Raw genomic sequence first — 19,246 nt, forward strand, 5'->3', positions numbered from 1 at the left:
CTCAAGTTAGTCCCAAGTATTTTTTTCTTGGGCAAGTCAAGTCAAGTCCTGTAGTAGGTCAAGTACAAGTCAAGTCACCTTATTATTGTAATTTTACCTGCAGAATCTGATCTTAATAAAGTGAAAAGACAAGATAAGTAACTGTCAGTAAATTACAATAATTTGGATTTGCATTGTAAATGCTCATGTTCAGTAAAATACATCATGGATATACATCACACAAACAAATACATCACACTCACACTCACACGGGCGTCAGTTTGGTTTGAAATGGACAGAGACGCATTCAGATATGTATTTCAATGACGCATTCATTCACTTTTCTCTTTCGCGCAGGTCATGTTTTGAAAGACGATGTCCTGTAGTTTACTAATTTAAAGTAAAAATGTATCCAAAAATGTGATGTCCGACTTGTTTTATGAAGAAGAAAGCCTTAAGTTTTCAAAATGCATTATACATATGACCCTATTCTGCTTCATAAGTAGCCTACCATGTTGACAATATGACATGATGTGGTTTAATGTAGCCTAAACAATGATTACCAAAATTTCCCTCCCATTGCTCCTCATAACCACTGAAAACGGTCAAAAAATCGAACCAAAAGTCTAATTATTATGGACGTTATCTGACATTAAGCGTTTCTGCTTCACATTTTCAGCATTGCAGCGGAGCGGCTGTGGGTTGACTCCCCACAGTTCTCATGGGCTTTATATATAAGTCCTAACGTGAAAAAGCTTTATGGTTTAATGTACCTAAACAACGATCACCAAATTTCTCCCTCCACTGAACGAACCACTGAAAAAAAAATCTAACCCAAAGTCAATTATTATGGACGTTAATTTAAAAGTGGTGGGTTAAAAAATGACTCATGACGAAATCTGGTGGGTACGCGTCCACACCGAAATCGAAGCCGAAGTGGTTGGTTAACACTTGTTGGTAGCAATTGTTTTTGTGTACAGATCTCGGAGGCTAGGCTGCCCACATAGACGTGGTTTTTTGATGGCCTGCTTATGGGGCAGGCAGCTAGCGGATCGTTAGGAAAGATTAGATGAATGTGATCATTATGTTTGGGCTTTTTTTGGGCCTAAAATTATTACCTACCAACTAACCAGATAACATTAACAAATTGACAAGCACTTACAGGGCAGAATGGCTCTCCAAATGAAGGACAAAATTTGAGGTTGTTGTCTGGCTGTCTGCGATGTTGATATTGCATGTCTTGCAAAGCGCTATTCGTCTTTTGCCATCTTGCGAATAATTTTTGAAGCCGAAAGCGATGACCCTCGGTAGCCTACCCCTCCGGCTGACATGTTGATGTGATAGATAACTGATCTAAGTGGGCGTGGTTGTGCGTAAGGTACAAGAGGGCGTGACTGATGCTAGTGTCGTGATCCAGTCATGACAACGCTATCCTCAGCCTGCGCTCCAGCTGGATCAACTTTATTTTTTGAAATAATTTATATATTTTATATTCAAATTGAAAACATGATGTGATTAACACTCAAGTCATCGTGTCTCAAGTCAAGTCCTGAGTCTTTTACTTCCAAGTCCGAGTCAAGGCAAATATTTTATTTTTTATCAAGTCACAAGTCATAAAAATAGCGACTTGAGTCCAAGTCACCAAGTCACAAGTCCCCATGTCTGATATACACACATTACCGTTAAAAAGTTTCGGGTTGTAAGGTTTTTTTTATGTTTTTGAAAAAAATTATCTTGCCAAGGCTGCATTTGTTTGATCAGAAATATTGTTAAATTATTAACAATATTTTCTATTTAAATACACTTTAAAATGTAATTGATTCCTGTGATTGCAAAGCTGAATTTTGAGCAGCCATTACCCCAGTCTTCAGAAACCAAGGGGGTAATCCATCAGCCGGAAGTTGAAGCCTCGCGGGAGCTGCCATTGTAGCAGAACTTCACCTGCTGTTAGCATTGACTCCCATTCATTTTGGCATCACTTTGACAGCGGATAACTTTACATCTGAGGCATCAAAAGACTTCATTTGTCCATTATATATTTCTAAATAAACACGACAATGTATAAAAGGCTCCATTACTTTGTATCTTACGTTATGGCCCCGTAAAAGCCGTTTTTGTTAAAAACAGGCTAACGATTGCGTCATAACCACTCGACTTTGTCGCACAATAGAGACATTACCGCATAGACAGGAGGAGAAGCTCACAGGCAATCTTTTACTGTCTATGAGGCAATCGGGGGGACATAGAGGCATAAAGTCAAGGGAGAAGCCCATAGATAGAGTCCATAAAAACAACGGAACAAAATATTTCAACGTTTTTGAGGAATTAGGTGATTCAGATTTGTTTTGCCACAGCTACTAGAAGATGCACAGCTGTCAGACTGTCGTCACGCTCAGTTTGAGCCTGCGCAGTCGCTCAGCCATCAGACAAGAAGTGCAATAATCAGGCTTAAGTCTTCTCCGTTGAAATCAATGGGGTCGCTGTGTCCATTTCTTTTACTGTCTATGTTCAGAAATCATTCTAATATGCTGATTTGCTGCCATTATCAAAGTTGATAGTTTTTTCAGGATTTTTTGATGAATAGAAAGTTCAAAAGAACAACATTTATTTGAAGTGGAAATCTTTTGTAGCATGAAAAGTCTTTACTGTCACTTTTGATCAATTTAGTGAAAATTTGCTGTCAAGTATGACTTGATAAATCAAATAATATACAGTATATAAATGTGTAAAACCAGGATGACTTTTTTTTTTAATCGATCGTTAGCATCCCAAGCCCAGTAAGGCAATAAAAAGAACTCTAGGTGCCAAGTACTCAGTACTCACACACTGTTTGAGCAGCGGCTTGTATGTGCGCGCGTTTCAGGTGTGTACGCTCAAAACAGGTCTCTCAGACAGTGCGAATATACCAAAATGAGTTTTCTTTCGCTGCTTATTGCATTTGAATGGTTTAAAATCGCTTGTTTGTAAGGCTTAAAAACGCATTTAAACAATAAGCTTTTGCGATGGCACCGAATGGCAATGTTATAAGTGCGTAACCACAAAAATCTCTACCAGTTGACAAATGTATATTGCCCTCCCCTAGAATGTCATGAGGCTGAACTATCCCTTTCTCAATTTTCAGTCCTTATGAGGCGTAGTATGTTTTTTGCTTTGCCTTCCGGTGAATCATGTGCAAGGGTCCGATGAAGTCAGGAATGTGTTCTCTCTCTCTCTCTCTCTCTCTCTCTCTCTCTCTCTCTCTCTCTCTCTGAGGATGTGCTGTGGCGTGTTTACGAGTGAGGGATCGAGAGAGAGGGAGGGAGGGAGGGATGGAGACATTGAGGGGGTTGCATTCTGGTCCTGTGGGCTCTGCCACATGTTGTACCTCTTACAGTAGTGGTGCTGTTTACATGTGTGTTTATGTTCAAAATGGGTGGCCTTCCATCCAAAATAAAGAAATTTTGCATACTTCATTGATGACTCGGTCACCTTTTTATTCCCCAAACTCTTTCCTCTCTCCTCCATTAGACCACTGTCACGCTGTCGCTGTACTAAACCGTTGGATCATTACAGCGCAAATGCTATGTTATCAAAACCAAGTTTATTGTTAGTGGTGAAATCACTCTATAATGCTATACACATTTCAAAACTCAAACTCTAGGGGGTGGAAGTCCACTTTCGTGTCGGTTACACGCTCTTCTCGTTTAGGAGATCTTCCCTCGGGCCATCCAGCTCACAATGACACTGCTGTGCTCCACAGTTGGCTTCAGTTGCCTGCTGAGTCACTGCTGTGCAACTCTGCATCTTCCATTCATTTATGCTTTAGCCCAGTCACTCAAACGTCACAAACCAACCAAAGATTGTGAAATCATCTCAGATAAATGAACACGTCTATCTTCCTCACAGCACAAAACCAGTGCAGCCAAAGAGGGTGTGTTTGCAAGTTTCAGATCATATGACATTATTTTGCAGATCTTACTCTTTATTTTTCAGTTTCATGACAGTTTGTTTCTCTCACTCCTCACAGAAAGGCAGTCCAGGAAAGTTCTCCATGAATGTACGTCACAATGATGATGACAGACCAGATTCCGCTGGACCTGCCGCCACCACTATTGAACGGGGAGGTGGCCATGATGCCGCACATGATTAATGTTAATGGGGATGGATCGCAACAGGTGAGCTTTACTCTGGATGATGCTTGAATTGTTAATCTATACCTGGAATGCAATTTATGCAAGGTCACTTTGCATAAATGCCCCTGCCAGATGCATACATATAAATGGAAATATAAGCTGCTACACATTCATAGACCAGGGATTTTTAAAGTTGTCGATGCCATGATGGACCTCTAAACAAGATGATCCCATTTCAACAATGTAAAAAGTGTGCATGTAGAAAGACCCATTTAGAAAACAGTATCAAATAATTTGCAGTATTCAATTTAAATTTTAAATTGTCATTGCACTAGATCCGAAATAAATATAAACTGGAAATTTGTATCATGTTAATGTGGTGTCTCTTCTCTATCCACTATTAGAGTAATAGTAAACGTATAACCCTGAAGTGAAACATTTTAAATTCAATTTATTTGTAAAGTTCTTTTCATGTTTTGTTGAAATATTTCAAATATTGTTTCAAAGCAACTTTAGAAATTGATCATGCTAAAGATGATGGTGGTGAGAAGAAACAATTGCAAACAATTTCCAAAAGACTTTTTAAAAAACTATATGCAGGCATGTTTTGTTTGTTCCTGTTAAAATAGGTTAATCAATTGATTAATTTAATGATTTAAATTATAATTCATTACAGAAAAGATCATTTTTCCACATAATAAATTTCAGTCACATTTAAATTTACAATGACTATATTTAAATCTATTTATTTAATTTTGCATTCTGCAGATGATTTAATATAACAACGCTGACTTAACCAATGGCTTGAGTTTGGGACAGGATTATCGGACCAATAGCGGATGCCAGAAGTGTTTGGGAAACCTGTTTGAAGAAACCCGTCTTATAATTTTAGTTCTGTTTGGTGTCGCTGCACATAAAATACACTCTTCACCTTTTAAAGAGGATCATTGGAAAACTAAACGTGTTTTTTTCAGTTTTCTATGGTTTTATGCTGTGCTGACGGAAAAGTTCACAAGCAGTTTGAGAGTTGAAGATGAAAAGTTGATTTGCTTTGTAGCTGCTGGTCTCCCTAAATTAATTAATTCTCACTAATTCCTGATGTAAAACAAAGCCAGATACATCCGTTCTGAACCAGATCTGTATTTTGGTCCACGAGGAAGGTTGTTGTCATCTTAAATTAGTGCAGTGAGCCCTCAGACATGCTTCACATCTCTCTGTAGATCTGCGCTATCAGAGCGGATCAGTGTGTTCTGATCTCTTCTCCAGGTGCTGCAGATACAGCGCCCCGGCCGTGTTTCCTCCGACCAGAGCAGAAAGAGAATCAGACCCTTGAGAGATAAGGAAAAGGGTGTCTGCAGCAAATAGTGAAGGTTAAATCCTTTGGATTCAGCCACGTCCCGTTTCTCTGCATCACTGTCAAGAAAAAACATGGCACCATGACAAAGTTGTCAGTGTGTACCCGGCACCCTTGATCAATTGTAACATTAGACTGCCAACATGATCCGATGTCAGCCTGACATGCAAAGGTGCAATGTTTGCGTAAGGTCGTGCCAGTGTTCATTTGCATTCTGGTGACGTTGCGCATCAGGAGAGTACTTTATCTGCATTAGGTGTGTGCTGGGAACGGGAGGGGGTTTGAACACAAGGTTTTCCTCTGGAAAGCTGGCTTGACTCTTCAGTGCATGCCGTCGTTCCCATAGCAACAGCAGCAGCAGCAGCAGACAGTGTGTGTATGTGTGTGTGTGGAGGCAGGAAGTAGGTGCCCAGATCTCCAGGGCTGGAGCGGGGAGATGGGAGATCCGCCTGACACTCGTCCATCAGGGCTGTGAGGAAACCCGGGGCTCGTGCGACATGGCGGGCCTACTTTTTCACATCTACAGGCACGTTTGCACTCTCAACAACCTGTGCACTGACAACATGATGGTAAGCAGCCTGGATCAAAAGGCGGCATGACGACCGGACCGTTTTGAGGGGGTTTCACATCTGGTTTCACAACATCTGGTTGCGTCATATTTGCTTTCTTGGCAGTTGCGTTGACCCTAGTTCGCTAAATGTTCCGTGGATCATTTTAATGTTATGGATTGATGCATTTTAGGGATTTGCAACTTTTTTCTCTCTCTCGGATTGTGTTTGCAGACAAAACTTTGGCCTTGTGTCAGGAGTTTTGAGTTACATGCCTGTCTGATTTCCACTTGTTTTCGCAGGTGATCCTTGTGCAAGTCAACCCTGGAGAGACCTTCACCATCAGAGCAGAGGATGGATCCCTGCAATGCATTCAAGGTATGTTGTGCTTCCTGTCTCATGCAACAGGTTCCACCGTCCCGCCGTCTCTGGAGCTAGTTTCTGAAAATCCGAGTTTGCATATATGTTTTGCGTTTGAGGATGGTGCGAAATGTGGGATGGTGCCGCTGTTCCCTGTATTTTTGTTTGTGTGGTGTTCTTCTAGCTAATCGAAACCATGACTGTTTGTTATTGGATTTTTGGAGCTGGTGTAAACCGATGAGATGCCGGGCGCAGGGCCACGACTGGCATGCCTCTGAGGACTATACAATGACAGATTACAAAGCCTCTTTGTCTCATTTCCCCTCTTCTTTAACATTCAATGTCTTTGTAGCTAATTATTGATGTACAAGATGGATTGTTTGCACATGCTGCGGTTGGGTTCTCTGAACAGCTGTGCAGATAAGGACCGCTCTCGCTGGGGCACATTAGTTTAAGAAGTTTCAGAATGTTCTTGTGTCATGCTGCCTTAAAATCCCTGAAAGAAATTTGCAGTAAGATTTTGTGTTAAAAAGGTATGAATGAGCTCCATCAGTACACCTGAAATATACCTTCATCGACACCAACATTTTGGGATCATGAAGATTTTTTTTTTAAAGGAGTAGTTCACTTTTTAAAAAACTTTTGCTGATAATTTACTCACCCCCATGTCATCCAAGATGTCCATGTCTTTCTTTCTTCAGTCGAAAAGAAATTTAAGGTTTTTGATGAAAACATTCTAGGATTTTTCTCCATATAATGGACTTCATTGGGTACCAAACGGTCCAAGGTCCAAATGACAGTTTCAGTGCAGCTTCAAATGGCTTTAAACGACACCAGACGATGCATAAGGGTCTTATCTTGCGATTCAACGAACGAAATGACTCGAAAAAAGATTTGTTCATTTTGATGAACGAGTTCGAACAGGAGAGTCACGAACGTGCATCACAGAACAGAGCAAGGCGAGCATTTGTGCTTATGAAACTTAAACTTTTTATAAGACCCTTATGCATCGTCTGGTGTCGTTTAAAGTCATTTGAAGCTGAACTGAAACTGTCATTTGGACCTTGGACCGTTTGGTACCCAATGAAGTCATATGAATATAATTTCATGGGTTTTATTTTTTTTCTAACGACAAATGATCGCGATGATCACGTTTACAAGCCAGTGTCATTATAGTAGCCTAGTCTATTGGTTACCGTTTTACTGAATCTATATGATACTTCAATGCAATGTTTGAGTGGTAGATAACAACCATATATCGTCAATATTATAATATCAAGCTACCATAAATAAATCTGCAAATTTTACAAATCGATTTGCATTATAGCTTGAGGCAAGACAAATAATCATTATCTGATTCATGAAGATAAACGGAGGATAAGATAGCTTCTGTAACATAGTCAGGCAGACAAAAAAACACCCCAGACTACGGGGTGTCATTGGTTGTTGCGTTAAATGTTACCCAGATACAATAGTGCTATTTTCTGATTGGCTAACAACACCAGACGAACAACACCAGGGGAGACGCGCTTGAATTCATGCCTGTTCCACAGTGAGAGCGGCGCGGCCAGAGTTTTGGGCGCTGCGGCATATTAAATGTATTACAAATAGTTTTTCAGCGTGAGAAATACAATGTGTGGCGGGAGAGCGTGACAAAAGACCGAAATGAGGGACTGTCACGCTCAATGCGTGACACTTACTTGACAGCCCTGCGATTTTAAGGAAGTGGGGGTCGTGGTGGAAGTGACGTATATGCCGTAAAGCAGTCGAGTTTTGTAGTTCTCTTTGTTCGCCGGTTACTACCCGAAACCCGAAGTTTAAAAGTAGGATTAAAAACGCTACAGACCCCGTCAGGCTATGGCAGACGTGTCATTCAACCTATTGTAAGTCGATGTACCATCACAAGAGACTTGGAAATATATTATGAAGGTTGAAAAGTTACCTGGTGTTACTTGAATAGTAATTAATTAATTAATACTTCAGCAAGGATGTATTAAATTGATCATAAGTGACAGATTTTTTTTTTTATTATTCAAAGAATCATGAAAAAAATGCAACACTGTTTCCATAAAAATGTTAAGCAGCACATCTGTTTTTAACATTGATTATAATAAGAAACATATTTTAATGATTTCTGAAGGATCATGTGAGACTGAGGACTGGTAATGACTGCTGAAAATACTGCTTTGCCATCAAAACAAATTACAATTTAAAATGTAATTATATCATTTAAAAGAACCATTTTCTCTTTGAATACAATATATATTTAGAGGCTCCATAAGAGAGTTTAAGATTCAGCCATGCTGACAGACTTTTGTGAGTATGATTGCTTTTATAGAACCGTTCTACAATCAAGATAATCAATTATTTTTTAGTTTAGACATTGGCAAGTTAGTTTGACATTGTTTTCCACTACTAAAATAGTTTCAGAAGAAGCCATAACATCAAGTGTCACCAAGAAACACAGAAATCCACTCCGGTGATTCAGTTAAACCTCAAAACACCCACTCTTACTTTCAACCACCTGCTTCTTGCTGCAGGCAAAATCACAGTCCCATAAGAAAACACTGTCACTTAACATTGATTACCTTGCTCAGAAGTGATCTTCAGGTTGCGGAGGCATAGATGAGTGGAGAACAGGGTGGATGAGCCGTTGTTTTTTGGCCGTGAATGGCACAAGGTTGTGATGAGGGACATAAACGGGGCTCTGCAGGGCTTGGCAGCAACATTTGACACAAGAATAAAACATAAGGTCACAGGCCATAGCCCGGTCCTGCTCGCTTCCACAATGTGCCTTTGTGTTTTCATCAACTATATGTCTTCACCTGTGATCCCCTAATAGATCTTTCTTGTGGTGCCAATTCATTAACTTTCATCCATTGTAGTCTCAGCCAAATTGAGAGTGTCCCTGTTGCTGCATTTTTGTCAAACCAGTTCCTCCTATAAGAAAAGCATCAATGCTGTAACTAATGTCTGTACTTGACTTCAAGCTCTCCCTGTAAAAGGTTAAAAACAAGAAGGAAGCACTTAGGTCAGGCCTTTCAGGTCGTGCCATTGTGTTGAACAGAAGCACACAGGCACATCCGACGCTTAGTGAAAAGGCACGGCTTATGGCATCACGGCTTTGAAAAAAGCAACCCAGCGAAACAACGAGGACAAGGTGTGGTGCACGGAGGAGAGGGGCATTTCAAACGCACATGTTTACAGAAAAGGTCACTGGGTTTAATTAGAAGTGTCGACTGAAGCAGAGGCTCTGAAGTAGCTGCTTTTTACAGAGAGGCTTCTTTGTCATTATGCAAACCTCAGAGCAGAAGCCTAGATTTAGGATTTTATATAAAGTAACCACTGTTTAGGCCCTGGACCGCTGGCAACACAGAACGCACAGAGAAAACATTTTGAAAAAGCTCGGGTCAAAATCGCATTTGGAGTCAAAAGATTTAATTTAAAGGGGTAGGTCACCCAACAATCATGATCATTTTGTCATCATTTACTCACCCTCATGTTAATCTAAGCCTCTATGACTTTTTTCAGCGGCACACAAAAGAAGAATTTGAGAAAAGTCTTAACTGAATTTGTCCAAATTTTGAAAGTCAATGTGATCCAAAACAACAACAATGACCTGATATTGTGTATATATATATATATATATATAAAAAATATTTATTGTTTTGTTGTACTGAACAATCAATGAATGAATGATTAAATAAATGATGATGGAATTTAATCCTTTAAATATGAAAGTTTGTGTCTCAGCCTCTGAAAAAATTGAAGTAGGATAGTGGAAAAGTAGAAAGAGGAGGATGTTGGGTAAGAATTTTATAATCAAGGATTCTTATTGGTCGCTTTCCATCCTCCCTCATCATCATCTTTCGCAAAAACAGTACATTTTACTCTTCCCACGTGGAGATCCCACTCATCTCCTATTTTTGACTCACTCAGATGAATGTTGTGCAATTATTTTTAGCATGTTAAGCCTCAACTTGTTAACCCAACTTTCTTAATCTTAACCCTTTGCCTGCCAGGTGCCATTGTTGGTCTTGCAAGCACTAGTGTCTAAGTTTTTTGGCTGAGTGGCAGGTCATTACGGTGCTCAGAGTCATATGTTTGCTTGGGTTTCAACCCCCTCCTATCGCTGCTAATTAGAGTGGAAGAGGTTGAACTGTAATCTTTGTCTTGTTTAAACAGGGTGACCTTTTTCTTTTTCCAGGGGACCGCTTAACAAGTCCTTTCTCAGCAGTAAGGCTGCTTCGTGCTGCTTTCCCACACTTTTGCAAATGGAGGGCTGTCCTGTTGTTTGAGTTCAGTCTGTCCTGGGTTGGTCGTTGTCCGTTTTGTGTTTCTGTGTTTGCGCGCCCCCCAATTTTTTTTTTTCCGAGGTCAGGGCAGTGTAAATGTGTTATCTACAATATTTCCCCACGGAGGAAGAGCTCAGTTGTGTTTTGACTAACCTAGCTGAGAGATGTGGTGTTTATGAAGGCCTAGTGGGCCATGGGTAGATAAAGCAAAAGTTTTGGGGTTAACTGGGGACACTGGTTCTCTTTGAAATGGTGATCCATCATCCATCTTAGAGCACTTCCTGTTTGTCATTTATTCAAGGACCAGGCCTGATCAGCAAGCCACTTTTATGCTTATCTGCTGATAAGGCACTAACTGTTTGGGTATTTAAGAGCATTTTTTTCCGTAACCAGCGTATTACACAATGGCCTTCAAGGTTAGAGGGGGGGGGCTGATGTGCAAACATACCTACTATTATAGTAATGAACGCAACTTTAAGCTTTCATACGCAAATAATTGACAGATAAACTCCACATTCCTATTTCAATATTAAGTTGTGGATATTTTCAGCAAACAGTTTGCCCTAATTGCTCCCCGGGCACTGGAGCAAAATGGCTGCCCACTGCTGTGTGTGTGTGTGTGTGTGTGTGTGTGTGTGTGTGTGTGTGTTTGTGTGTGTTCATGGTTTGCTGTGTGTGTGTTCTTTGCTCACTTCTCCTAATGTGTGTGCACTAACTTGGATGGGTTAAATGCAGAGGACATATTCCGAGGATGGGTTACCATACTTGGCCTTCACTGGGGCGATCTGACGATTTTATATTGTGATCGATCTTGAAGACGTCCACAATCTAATTTATACGGCATGTCCCACAGTAGACTGGATTTTAAAACAGTCACATTACATGATTTGACTAATTTGGACGTTAACCCTTAAACATGCAACGTGCACCACAGGATTCATACTCTTTAGTCTCTTGTAGGAGTCACGAGAAATAATTTTTCATATAAATTCTGTTATCATTATCATAGTTGAGTCTGTTTGGAGTATGTAATGGTTAGTGTTTTATAGGTGTAGAAAGTTGTACATGTTTTTAATGCAGAGGGATAGTAAATTGGGTACATAATGCATTTGCAGTGCTTTCTTGGCAATTGAATTAAGATTTCACAGATGAATAAGCTTGTAAGTCCTCTTCAGTCCAACTTGATGAAATTACTAGGGCTTGGAAAAGATTAGTCGCGATTAATCGCATCCAAAATAAAAGTTTGTGTTTACATAATATATGTGTGTGCACTGTGTATAATTATTTTGTATATATAAATACACACACATGCATGTATACATATAAGAAAAAAATATATTTATATATTAAAAAATTATATTTATATATAATATAAATTATAAATAAATATATACAGTATATACATGCAAATATTTCTTAAATATATACATGCATGTGTGTGTATTTATATATATACAAAATAATTATATACAGTATAGAAATTACATAAAAAGACCCAGTATCTGTGTCTGTACTGTGAGTATGTTTGTGTAATTAAATGTGTTTTATTGTTTCTGCTCTGAGGAGCCATGGAGAAATGCTTCTCTGGTGTAATTACAGCTTTTGCTGAGAGCACATTATTCTCATCTGCACACCGTAATTTAGCAATGATGCACAGCTAAAGGGTTGTAGTCAGCAAGCGTTGAATCTGATTTTCTGCACAACAAACACCAAAAAGATTTCATTTATGCCTCGGAAAGCATATAAAATTAAACGTGCTGAATGAATTTGTCAGGAGTCAATATTGTCCAGAAAAACAAAAACAATAATGAGCAGGAAAGACATGATGCATTCTCTGAGCGAAAGAGGACAAAAGTGTTCTTGTCCTTGCCATCGGACTGTATCTACAGTGACTGAAGGTCATTAGCTATCTTTAGAAAAGCCCCATGAATGGCTATTGTGGCATGAAGTGAGTGACTTTCTCAGCTTACCATACTCCCACAAAGCACAGAGACAGAGAGGCAGACATTTCATGCCACAGGCTCCACCGAGTAGGAATGGACTTGAACACCTGGGTAACAGCAATGGACTTGACCACCTGGTAACAGCAATGTGCTTGGCTTATTTTCAGTGTCTGTTGAGTACTCAAATAGTAGAAATTTGTAAAATACACATCCCTTTAGGTCTCCACCTTGTGCATGTCTAAGAGACACATCCCATATGAGCAATCGCTTTTCCCGCTTACTTCACCAACAGTAGTCATTTCATAACTGATTAATGATCTTCCTTGTCATAAGTCCATGCGCTTATATGTGGCCCCCTGGTTTCTCCCAAGGTTTTTTTCTCCATTCTGTCACCTGATGAAGTCTGAGTTCCTTGCCACTCTCGCCAATGGCTTGCTTAGTTGTGGACACTTAATATTCAACAATATTATTGTAAAATTGAATCCACTTCCTGCTCCGCTACTGTTCGGATGATCTTGCTTACTGCTCTGCGCTTTGCTCTATCGCTTTTATATTTTATCTCCTTTTATCACCTAATTTTAACTTCAGCAAATCAGCACAGTGCTCAAACGACAAAGCTTGGATTACTACAAAAAAGCAGAATTATTTTATCCGACCAGCCTCCCACTGAAAGCCATCAGCTTACATTCCGGGGAAGGGAAAACACAACTGAAACAAAGTTACTTGCGGCACCACCAAACCAGACGGAACTCACAACAGAGCTTCATCATGGACGCCCTCAGCATACAGCCTGTGAGTCCCATGAATCTAGTGCTCCTCGACAGGCTATACTGAGTGTAGAGAAACAAGTACCTGATCGACATTCAAATCGATGGCACAAACAGGGAGCGAGGCACAAACAGGGAGCGAGACCCAAAGGCACTCGAGACATCAGATTGTCAAGTGCATCACATATTGCCACAGTAGCATCCTCTACCCCAGATACGGCTCTGACAAGGATTGCAAACACTGGTTTCCTACAAACGCCTATACATCTTGAGAACAGATTTGAAGTATTAATGAATGAAGATGAGGAATCCCCAAACGTGATGAATGTGATCAAACAAAGATAGAATCAGCCAGTAGCTAACACTGATGCTAACTGGCGCTCAAGGTCGAGCACACAGCGCCACTCCGTTCAGATGGCAGCCGGGCCCAGGACTCTGATAGTGGGTGACTCCATAGTCAGAAACATTAGCAGCAGTGATACAACTACGTGCTGCCTTCCACAAGCAACAACTTCATGTAAACAGAGAACTTCAGAACATTCTGATGAAACTTAAGACTGTGAATCGACTTATCATTGATTTGGGGAAGAATGATATTCATAAAGAGCAGTCAGAACTCCTTTAGAAGGATTTCAATTAACTTTTTGAAACCGTTAAAAGACTGAAAGTTCAAACATTCATCAGTGGACCACTTCCAGCTAGAGGAACAAACAGGTTTTCACGGTTGCTTGGGCTTAATACATGGCTGCAAAATCCTACAATATAAAAGGAGTGAACTTCTTTGACAACTTAAATCTTTTCTGGAGTCAGAGACAAACAACTGTTTCAACAGGATGGCCACCACCCAAACAAACTTGGTTAAAGACTGCTAAAGGACAATATCTATGTAACAATGTTCAAGATTCAGGGAAGGAAGAGGACAGGGTCGGCTTTTGGAGGCTGCGGGTGTTTATTGCAAAACAAAATAAACAGAACAAAATCAAGGTCGCGCACAGAGCGCTATGTAAACAACCTCAATCCACTAGAATCAGCTGTCACTCAAGTCGTTCCTCGTGCTCTCCGCTCTCGGCGTTCAGTTTCACTCTTTCCGCTGTTCTCAGCTATTGTCCGATCACCCACAGGTCTCCAATGGTCTCTCTCTCTCCCGGCATCTCATTTCCTTGTGGCTTTTATCGGTCTCCCCACGCCAATTACTGAAAACAAGACACAGGTGTTTGTTATTCACACTTCCCACTCACGCCGTACCTGTCTCCCGATCCTCTCTCCTGTCACAGACCTCGCTGAACCACGCCCCCCTTGCCACAATCTACTTCTCCCTCCATCATCCTTCTGCAGTGTGTGCCAATCCACTCAACCTGAATGGCACACACACACCTGGACACAGTATGAATGACCACAGGACTTCACTTCAGCACCTGAATGGACATTCGGTTGAGAAATCACACAAGGACAATGATAACACCACTCAGCCACAACAACTTCTGCCCACAGACACAATCTCAGCTGAGCCCTTCCCACAGAGCTCACAGCAGACAGACTGTTAGAACTGCTCCAAGATTCAGCACCCAAGGACGACTTTCTGGAAAACAGCCAGGGAAACCAGGACAGCATATTACAGCCTCCGATAACACCAGAGCAACAGCCCCTCTTACCAGACACATTATCCCTCTCTCCAGCATATCCACTTCTGTGCTTCTAAGAGAAAATTGATTAACTGGTGTATGCTGGAATCAAACTATCCGCAAGCCCCCAGATATCAACCAAAAAACTTCAGGCCCCGCAACAACCAAAGCTGCAGGCCCAGCTCGCCCTCCCCATCCTCCTGTGAGAGCTCTTCAGCCTCTGCCACAACGCCAGGGCCCACAACCTCCATCTGCTCGAGGTGAACCAAAAACAACTGATACAAGCTCTGTGATATGTGTCGGGTCCCCACTATGATACCATTAACTTTCTGAAATGTTTATAGAACAAGCGGGAACCCAGTGTGCCTGTATTTTTCTCTGTTGCTGTTCTATTACATGATAGAAAGTCTAAGGCCTTCAAAAGCCATACAGCAAACCCATCTAATCTGGTGCCTATTACATGTCAAACTAAGATTGCTGTGGGGACAAAAAGTAAGACTGTTAAGTTAGCACTTTTAAACATCCGCTCACTTAAAAATAAATCACTTCTAGTCAACGACTTAATCACAAACAACCTGGATTTTATGTTTCTAAATGAAACTTGGCTAGAAGACAGCTGCAGTGCAACAGTCCTCAATGAAACATCCCCTCCTAACTTTAATTTTTTGAGTGTCTGCAGAGCTGTCAGAAGAGGTGGGGGTTTAGCTGCTCTTTTTAAAGATGTCTATCAATGTAAGCAAATATCATTTGGGAATTATCCGTCTTTCGAATATCTGGGTATTGTGTTAAAAGGTGCTCCACGCATTTTACTTATCATTATTTACAGGCCTCCAAAATACTCTCCAGCCTTTGAGGACTTTACAGAGCTGTTATCAACAATTTCCTCAGAGTTTGACTGTTTTGCCATTGCTGGAGATTTTAACATTCACATTGATAATGCAGAAACGCATTTAGCTACTCTGCCAGCCGCAGCTGTAACCAGCTTCCAGAAGAGATCAGATGCGCTCCTACAGTAGTCACATTCAAATCCAGACTCAAAACACTTCTGTTTAGCTGTGCATTTGCTGAATGAGCACTGTCCCACTGTTCGTCCAACTGTTTGTATTTGTTTTATTAGCATAATACACTTTTTTTTGTAATTCTAATTTGTCCATGGATGCCTATTTCAACAGTTAAATTGCAGCAACAGTTAAATGTTTCTCAACTTGTCTTTTTTTAAATTCTAAACTGTTCTCAACTATTCTTATTTCTTTTGATTATTTTAATTTATTCTATGTAAAGCACTTTGAATTACCATTGTGTATGAAATGTGCTATGTAAATAAACTTGCCTTGCCTATTGATCTGACTGTACTGATGCTGTTGTTTGAGAACTGAACCGAGCTGCACAATGACATCAATTTTTGCAGAACTGCTGTAAAGATGTAATTAACTAATTTAATTAAGATTTTTACAACAGAAATGAATTAACAATGAACTGACTTTAGCCGAAATGCATCATTTTCCTGTTATCACTGTAAAGCTGATTTGAAACAATCTGTATTCTATAAAGCGCTATATATAAATAGAGGTGACTTGACTTAACTTACAATTGCACTCTGTTAACGGTGCAGATGTAAGAAGGCAGCTTTCCTGTCCTTTTACAGAGGTGAAGGTGTTACAGTTTCTCCTTTTAGGGTTTATTTATCTATGTCCACAAAGCAGCTGGGCTTCTATTTATGTTTTGGAGCCTTGTTGCCTGAGAGACAGGTCTAGCTTTAGAGGTCAGCTGGAGAAGACACTCAGGTGATGTGCTATAGCATGTGTTGAAGTATAACTCTCCGAAGGAACCCAGAAGAAGAGTCGATTTGATTATTAAAATTAATAATGCAAGCTCTATTAACAGGATTTGTGGCTATACTATTATTATTATTATCATTATAATTTTTTATAATAATAAAAAATCATAAACTCAGTTGTGAAGTTGTATAAAGGCAAATGTACATTTATTAACAATATTTGGTATGCTGTTCAGTTTACTTCTATTTTAAGTGTGTTACTGTAACCACATCTTAGAAAAGAACTGAGGGAAAAGTTGAACCCAGAACAATCCTTCTAAAGTAGGTGGAAGCAAGTCAGTAAGTAGTCATTTAAGCAAGCTTTTTTTTCAAAGGCATCTTATGCTTATAGCTTACTAAATGGTGAATCCCCCTTGCTTGGAGCAACCTGGGTTAAGTGCTTTGCTCTAGGGCACAATGATGTCCGTTTCTTCTGGATATCGAAACAGCTACCTTTTAGTTACCTGACCTGAGCTGTTGAATGGTTTTAAAAAGTAGGCCAGGATCTTGAGGTGAGTGAGAAATTACTCCTCTCAGTAGGTGCTGTGAAAAATGTGTTTTGTTTTCCAGAAGGCAGAGGCAAATGTGCATATTTGTCAGAATGTGCGAGTTTGCTTTGCTGGATGGTGACCACCAGAGCTCCACCAGATCCAAAAGATCTGGAGTGCATGCACAAGTATTCAACATTTTGCAATAAAGTTCTACAGTATGTTTATGTTAAAATTAGTTACTGCAAGTGCAAGCATAAATAATTAATTTGTTCACTGTAAAAAGTGATCAGTTGACTTAACTAAAAAAATGAGGAGTAATAAACTTTGAAATCCATCAAAAATTAATTTCTTGACAGCTCATTGTTTCTGCCTTAAATTAATTCATTGTTTAAATGAATACAGTATTCGCTAACTGTGTGATTTGCATATGTACATTTATGAAATGCATAACCTGGACACAGTCACATCTGATAACAGATCAATTAATTGTAATGTGGACTCATGCATTTTCTGTAAACCTGCTTTGAAACATATACTGTACATATGCATTTTAAAATTAAGTTAAATGTAAATGTTGAAGTGAAAATTAACATTATTTCATGAATTAGGAATGAATATGAGTATATTTTTAAATTTAGCATTGACTTTGAATAAATGCTCTAAAGAAGTTGTTTGTTATCTCAGGATACCTAATACATTAATTGAACAGTTTTGTAAAGTGTTCAATCCTAGAAAGAAAAAGATTTGCCTCCTGGTCTACAAGGTGCGCACGGTCAGGTTTGTCATCTGAAGAACGTGATCTCAGATCTTATTTTCTTAGGTGTGTTAAAGATTCAGAATGAACACGGACACCATTTTGGCACGTGTATTTGATAACTTCAGTTTCTGACCAAAAAGGTCTGTGTGACTCATGGAGAAAAGCAGATTCCCTGAGAAAGATCAAGGGCAGGCGAATAGAGAGAATTCCTCCGGTCTACTGGCCCAAGCTCAAGCGAGGAGGACAGTGTGGGGTGAGAGGGTTCATTTGGACGAGGCCCGGTGACTGTGGCCAGAGAGGCACGGCCCGAGACGATTTGCCCGGCTTATTCCAGATGTGCCTCACAGGCTTGGCAGAAGATTAAAGCTCTGCTGCCCATTCCTTAGACACACCCTCTCTGAGCTGAGCGAGAAGAAGGGAAAGATTGCAAACACATCAGGTCCATGGCCTCTTTAGATCTTTGCAGTTTCAGTACAATGTAACCTAAAATGTTACTTGCAGATCATTCCAATATCATAACCAAATATACCAAATGCATATAAAAATATTTTCCTACATGGAAACTAGATTTCATCAGGAAAGAATGTGAGGTCCAGTGAGTTTTTAGCTTTGCTTCTAGGTATGGCATCAGGGTAGTTGGTGTGATGAGGATCAGAATGCAAGAAGGAAGGATTGCACATCTGGAAGTGCCTTCCTATGCTTGTGACCTGAACTTTTAGGTCCTTTCAGGAAGGCCCAGGAGTTTGTAAGATCTCTTTTTTTTTTTTTAGCCATATAGTTAGTGGTAACATGGTTAGTTGATAAGGGAAGGAGGAGGCGGGAACTGGCGAATGTTCAAAAACTTAAATAAACAAACACAAAATGAAAGTAAAGCGGCAGCCCCTCACGGATGACTGCCACACACACACAAACAAAACACAAAGTAAAATGGTCCAGGCCTGGTCCTCTCTTGTCCTTCACTGTCATCGCTCATCCTTTTATGCTTCCGCTCTCCTCCATGAGGGATACCTTCTCATGGCCCTCAGCCCAGCCCTGCTTGCTTCAATTTGTTTTATTAGCATAATGCACTTTCTCTTTTGTAGTTCTCATTTGTCCATGGATGCCTATTTCAGCAGTTAAATTGCAGCAACAGTTACATTTTTCTCAACTTGTGGTCGCGTGACAGTGCATAATTTGCACAAACCCTTGCGTTTTTCTTTGTT

The 19,246-nt window shown here is 40.1% G+C and overlaps 1 protein-coding gene across 2 annotated transcripts in view; it reads left to right on the forward strand.

Moving 5' to 3' along the window:
- fndc3ba (fibronectin type III domain containing 3Ba) overlaps nucleotides 1-19,246 on the forward strand; it is a 152,201-nt gene that overhangs the window by 33,928 nt on the left and 99,027 nt on the right. For both annotated transcript variants that reach the window (XM_077228044.1, XM_077228054.1), the window contains exons 2-3: nucleotides 3,986-4,133; nucleotides 6,296-6,371. In XM_077228044.1, coding sequence (XP_077084159.1) covers nucleotides 4,014-4,133; nucleotides 6,296-6,371 — 196 coding nt within the window. In that variant the 5' untranslated portion in view covers nucleotides 3,986-4,013. The remainder of the gene's footprint in view (nucleotides 1-3,985; nucleotides 4,134-6,295; nucleotides 6,372-19,246) is intronic.

The sequence above is a fragment of the Siphateles boraxobius genome, unplaced genomic scaffold (genome assembly GCF_051911475.1).
Source record: "Siphateles boraxobius isolate OS27281-9 unplaced genomic scaffold, OSU_SipBor_1 1, whole genome shotgun sequence".
In the NCBI taxonomy this organism is placed as follows: Eukaryota; Metazoa; Chordata; class Actinopteri; order Cypriniformes; family Leuciscidae; genus Siphateles; species Siphateles boraxobius.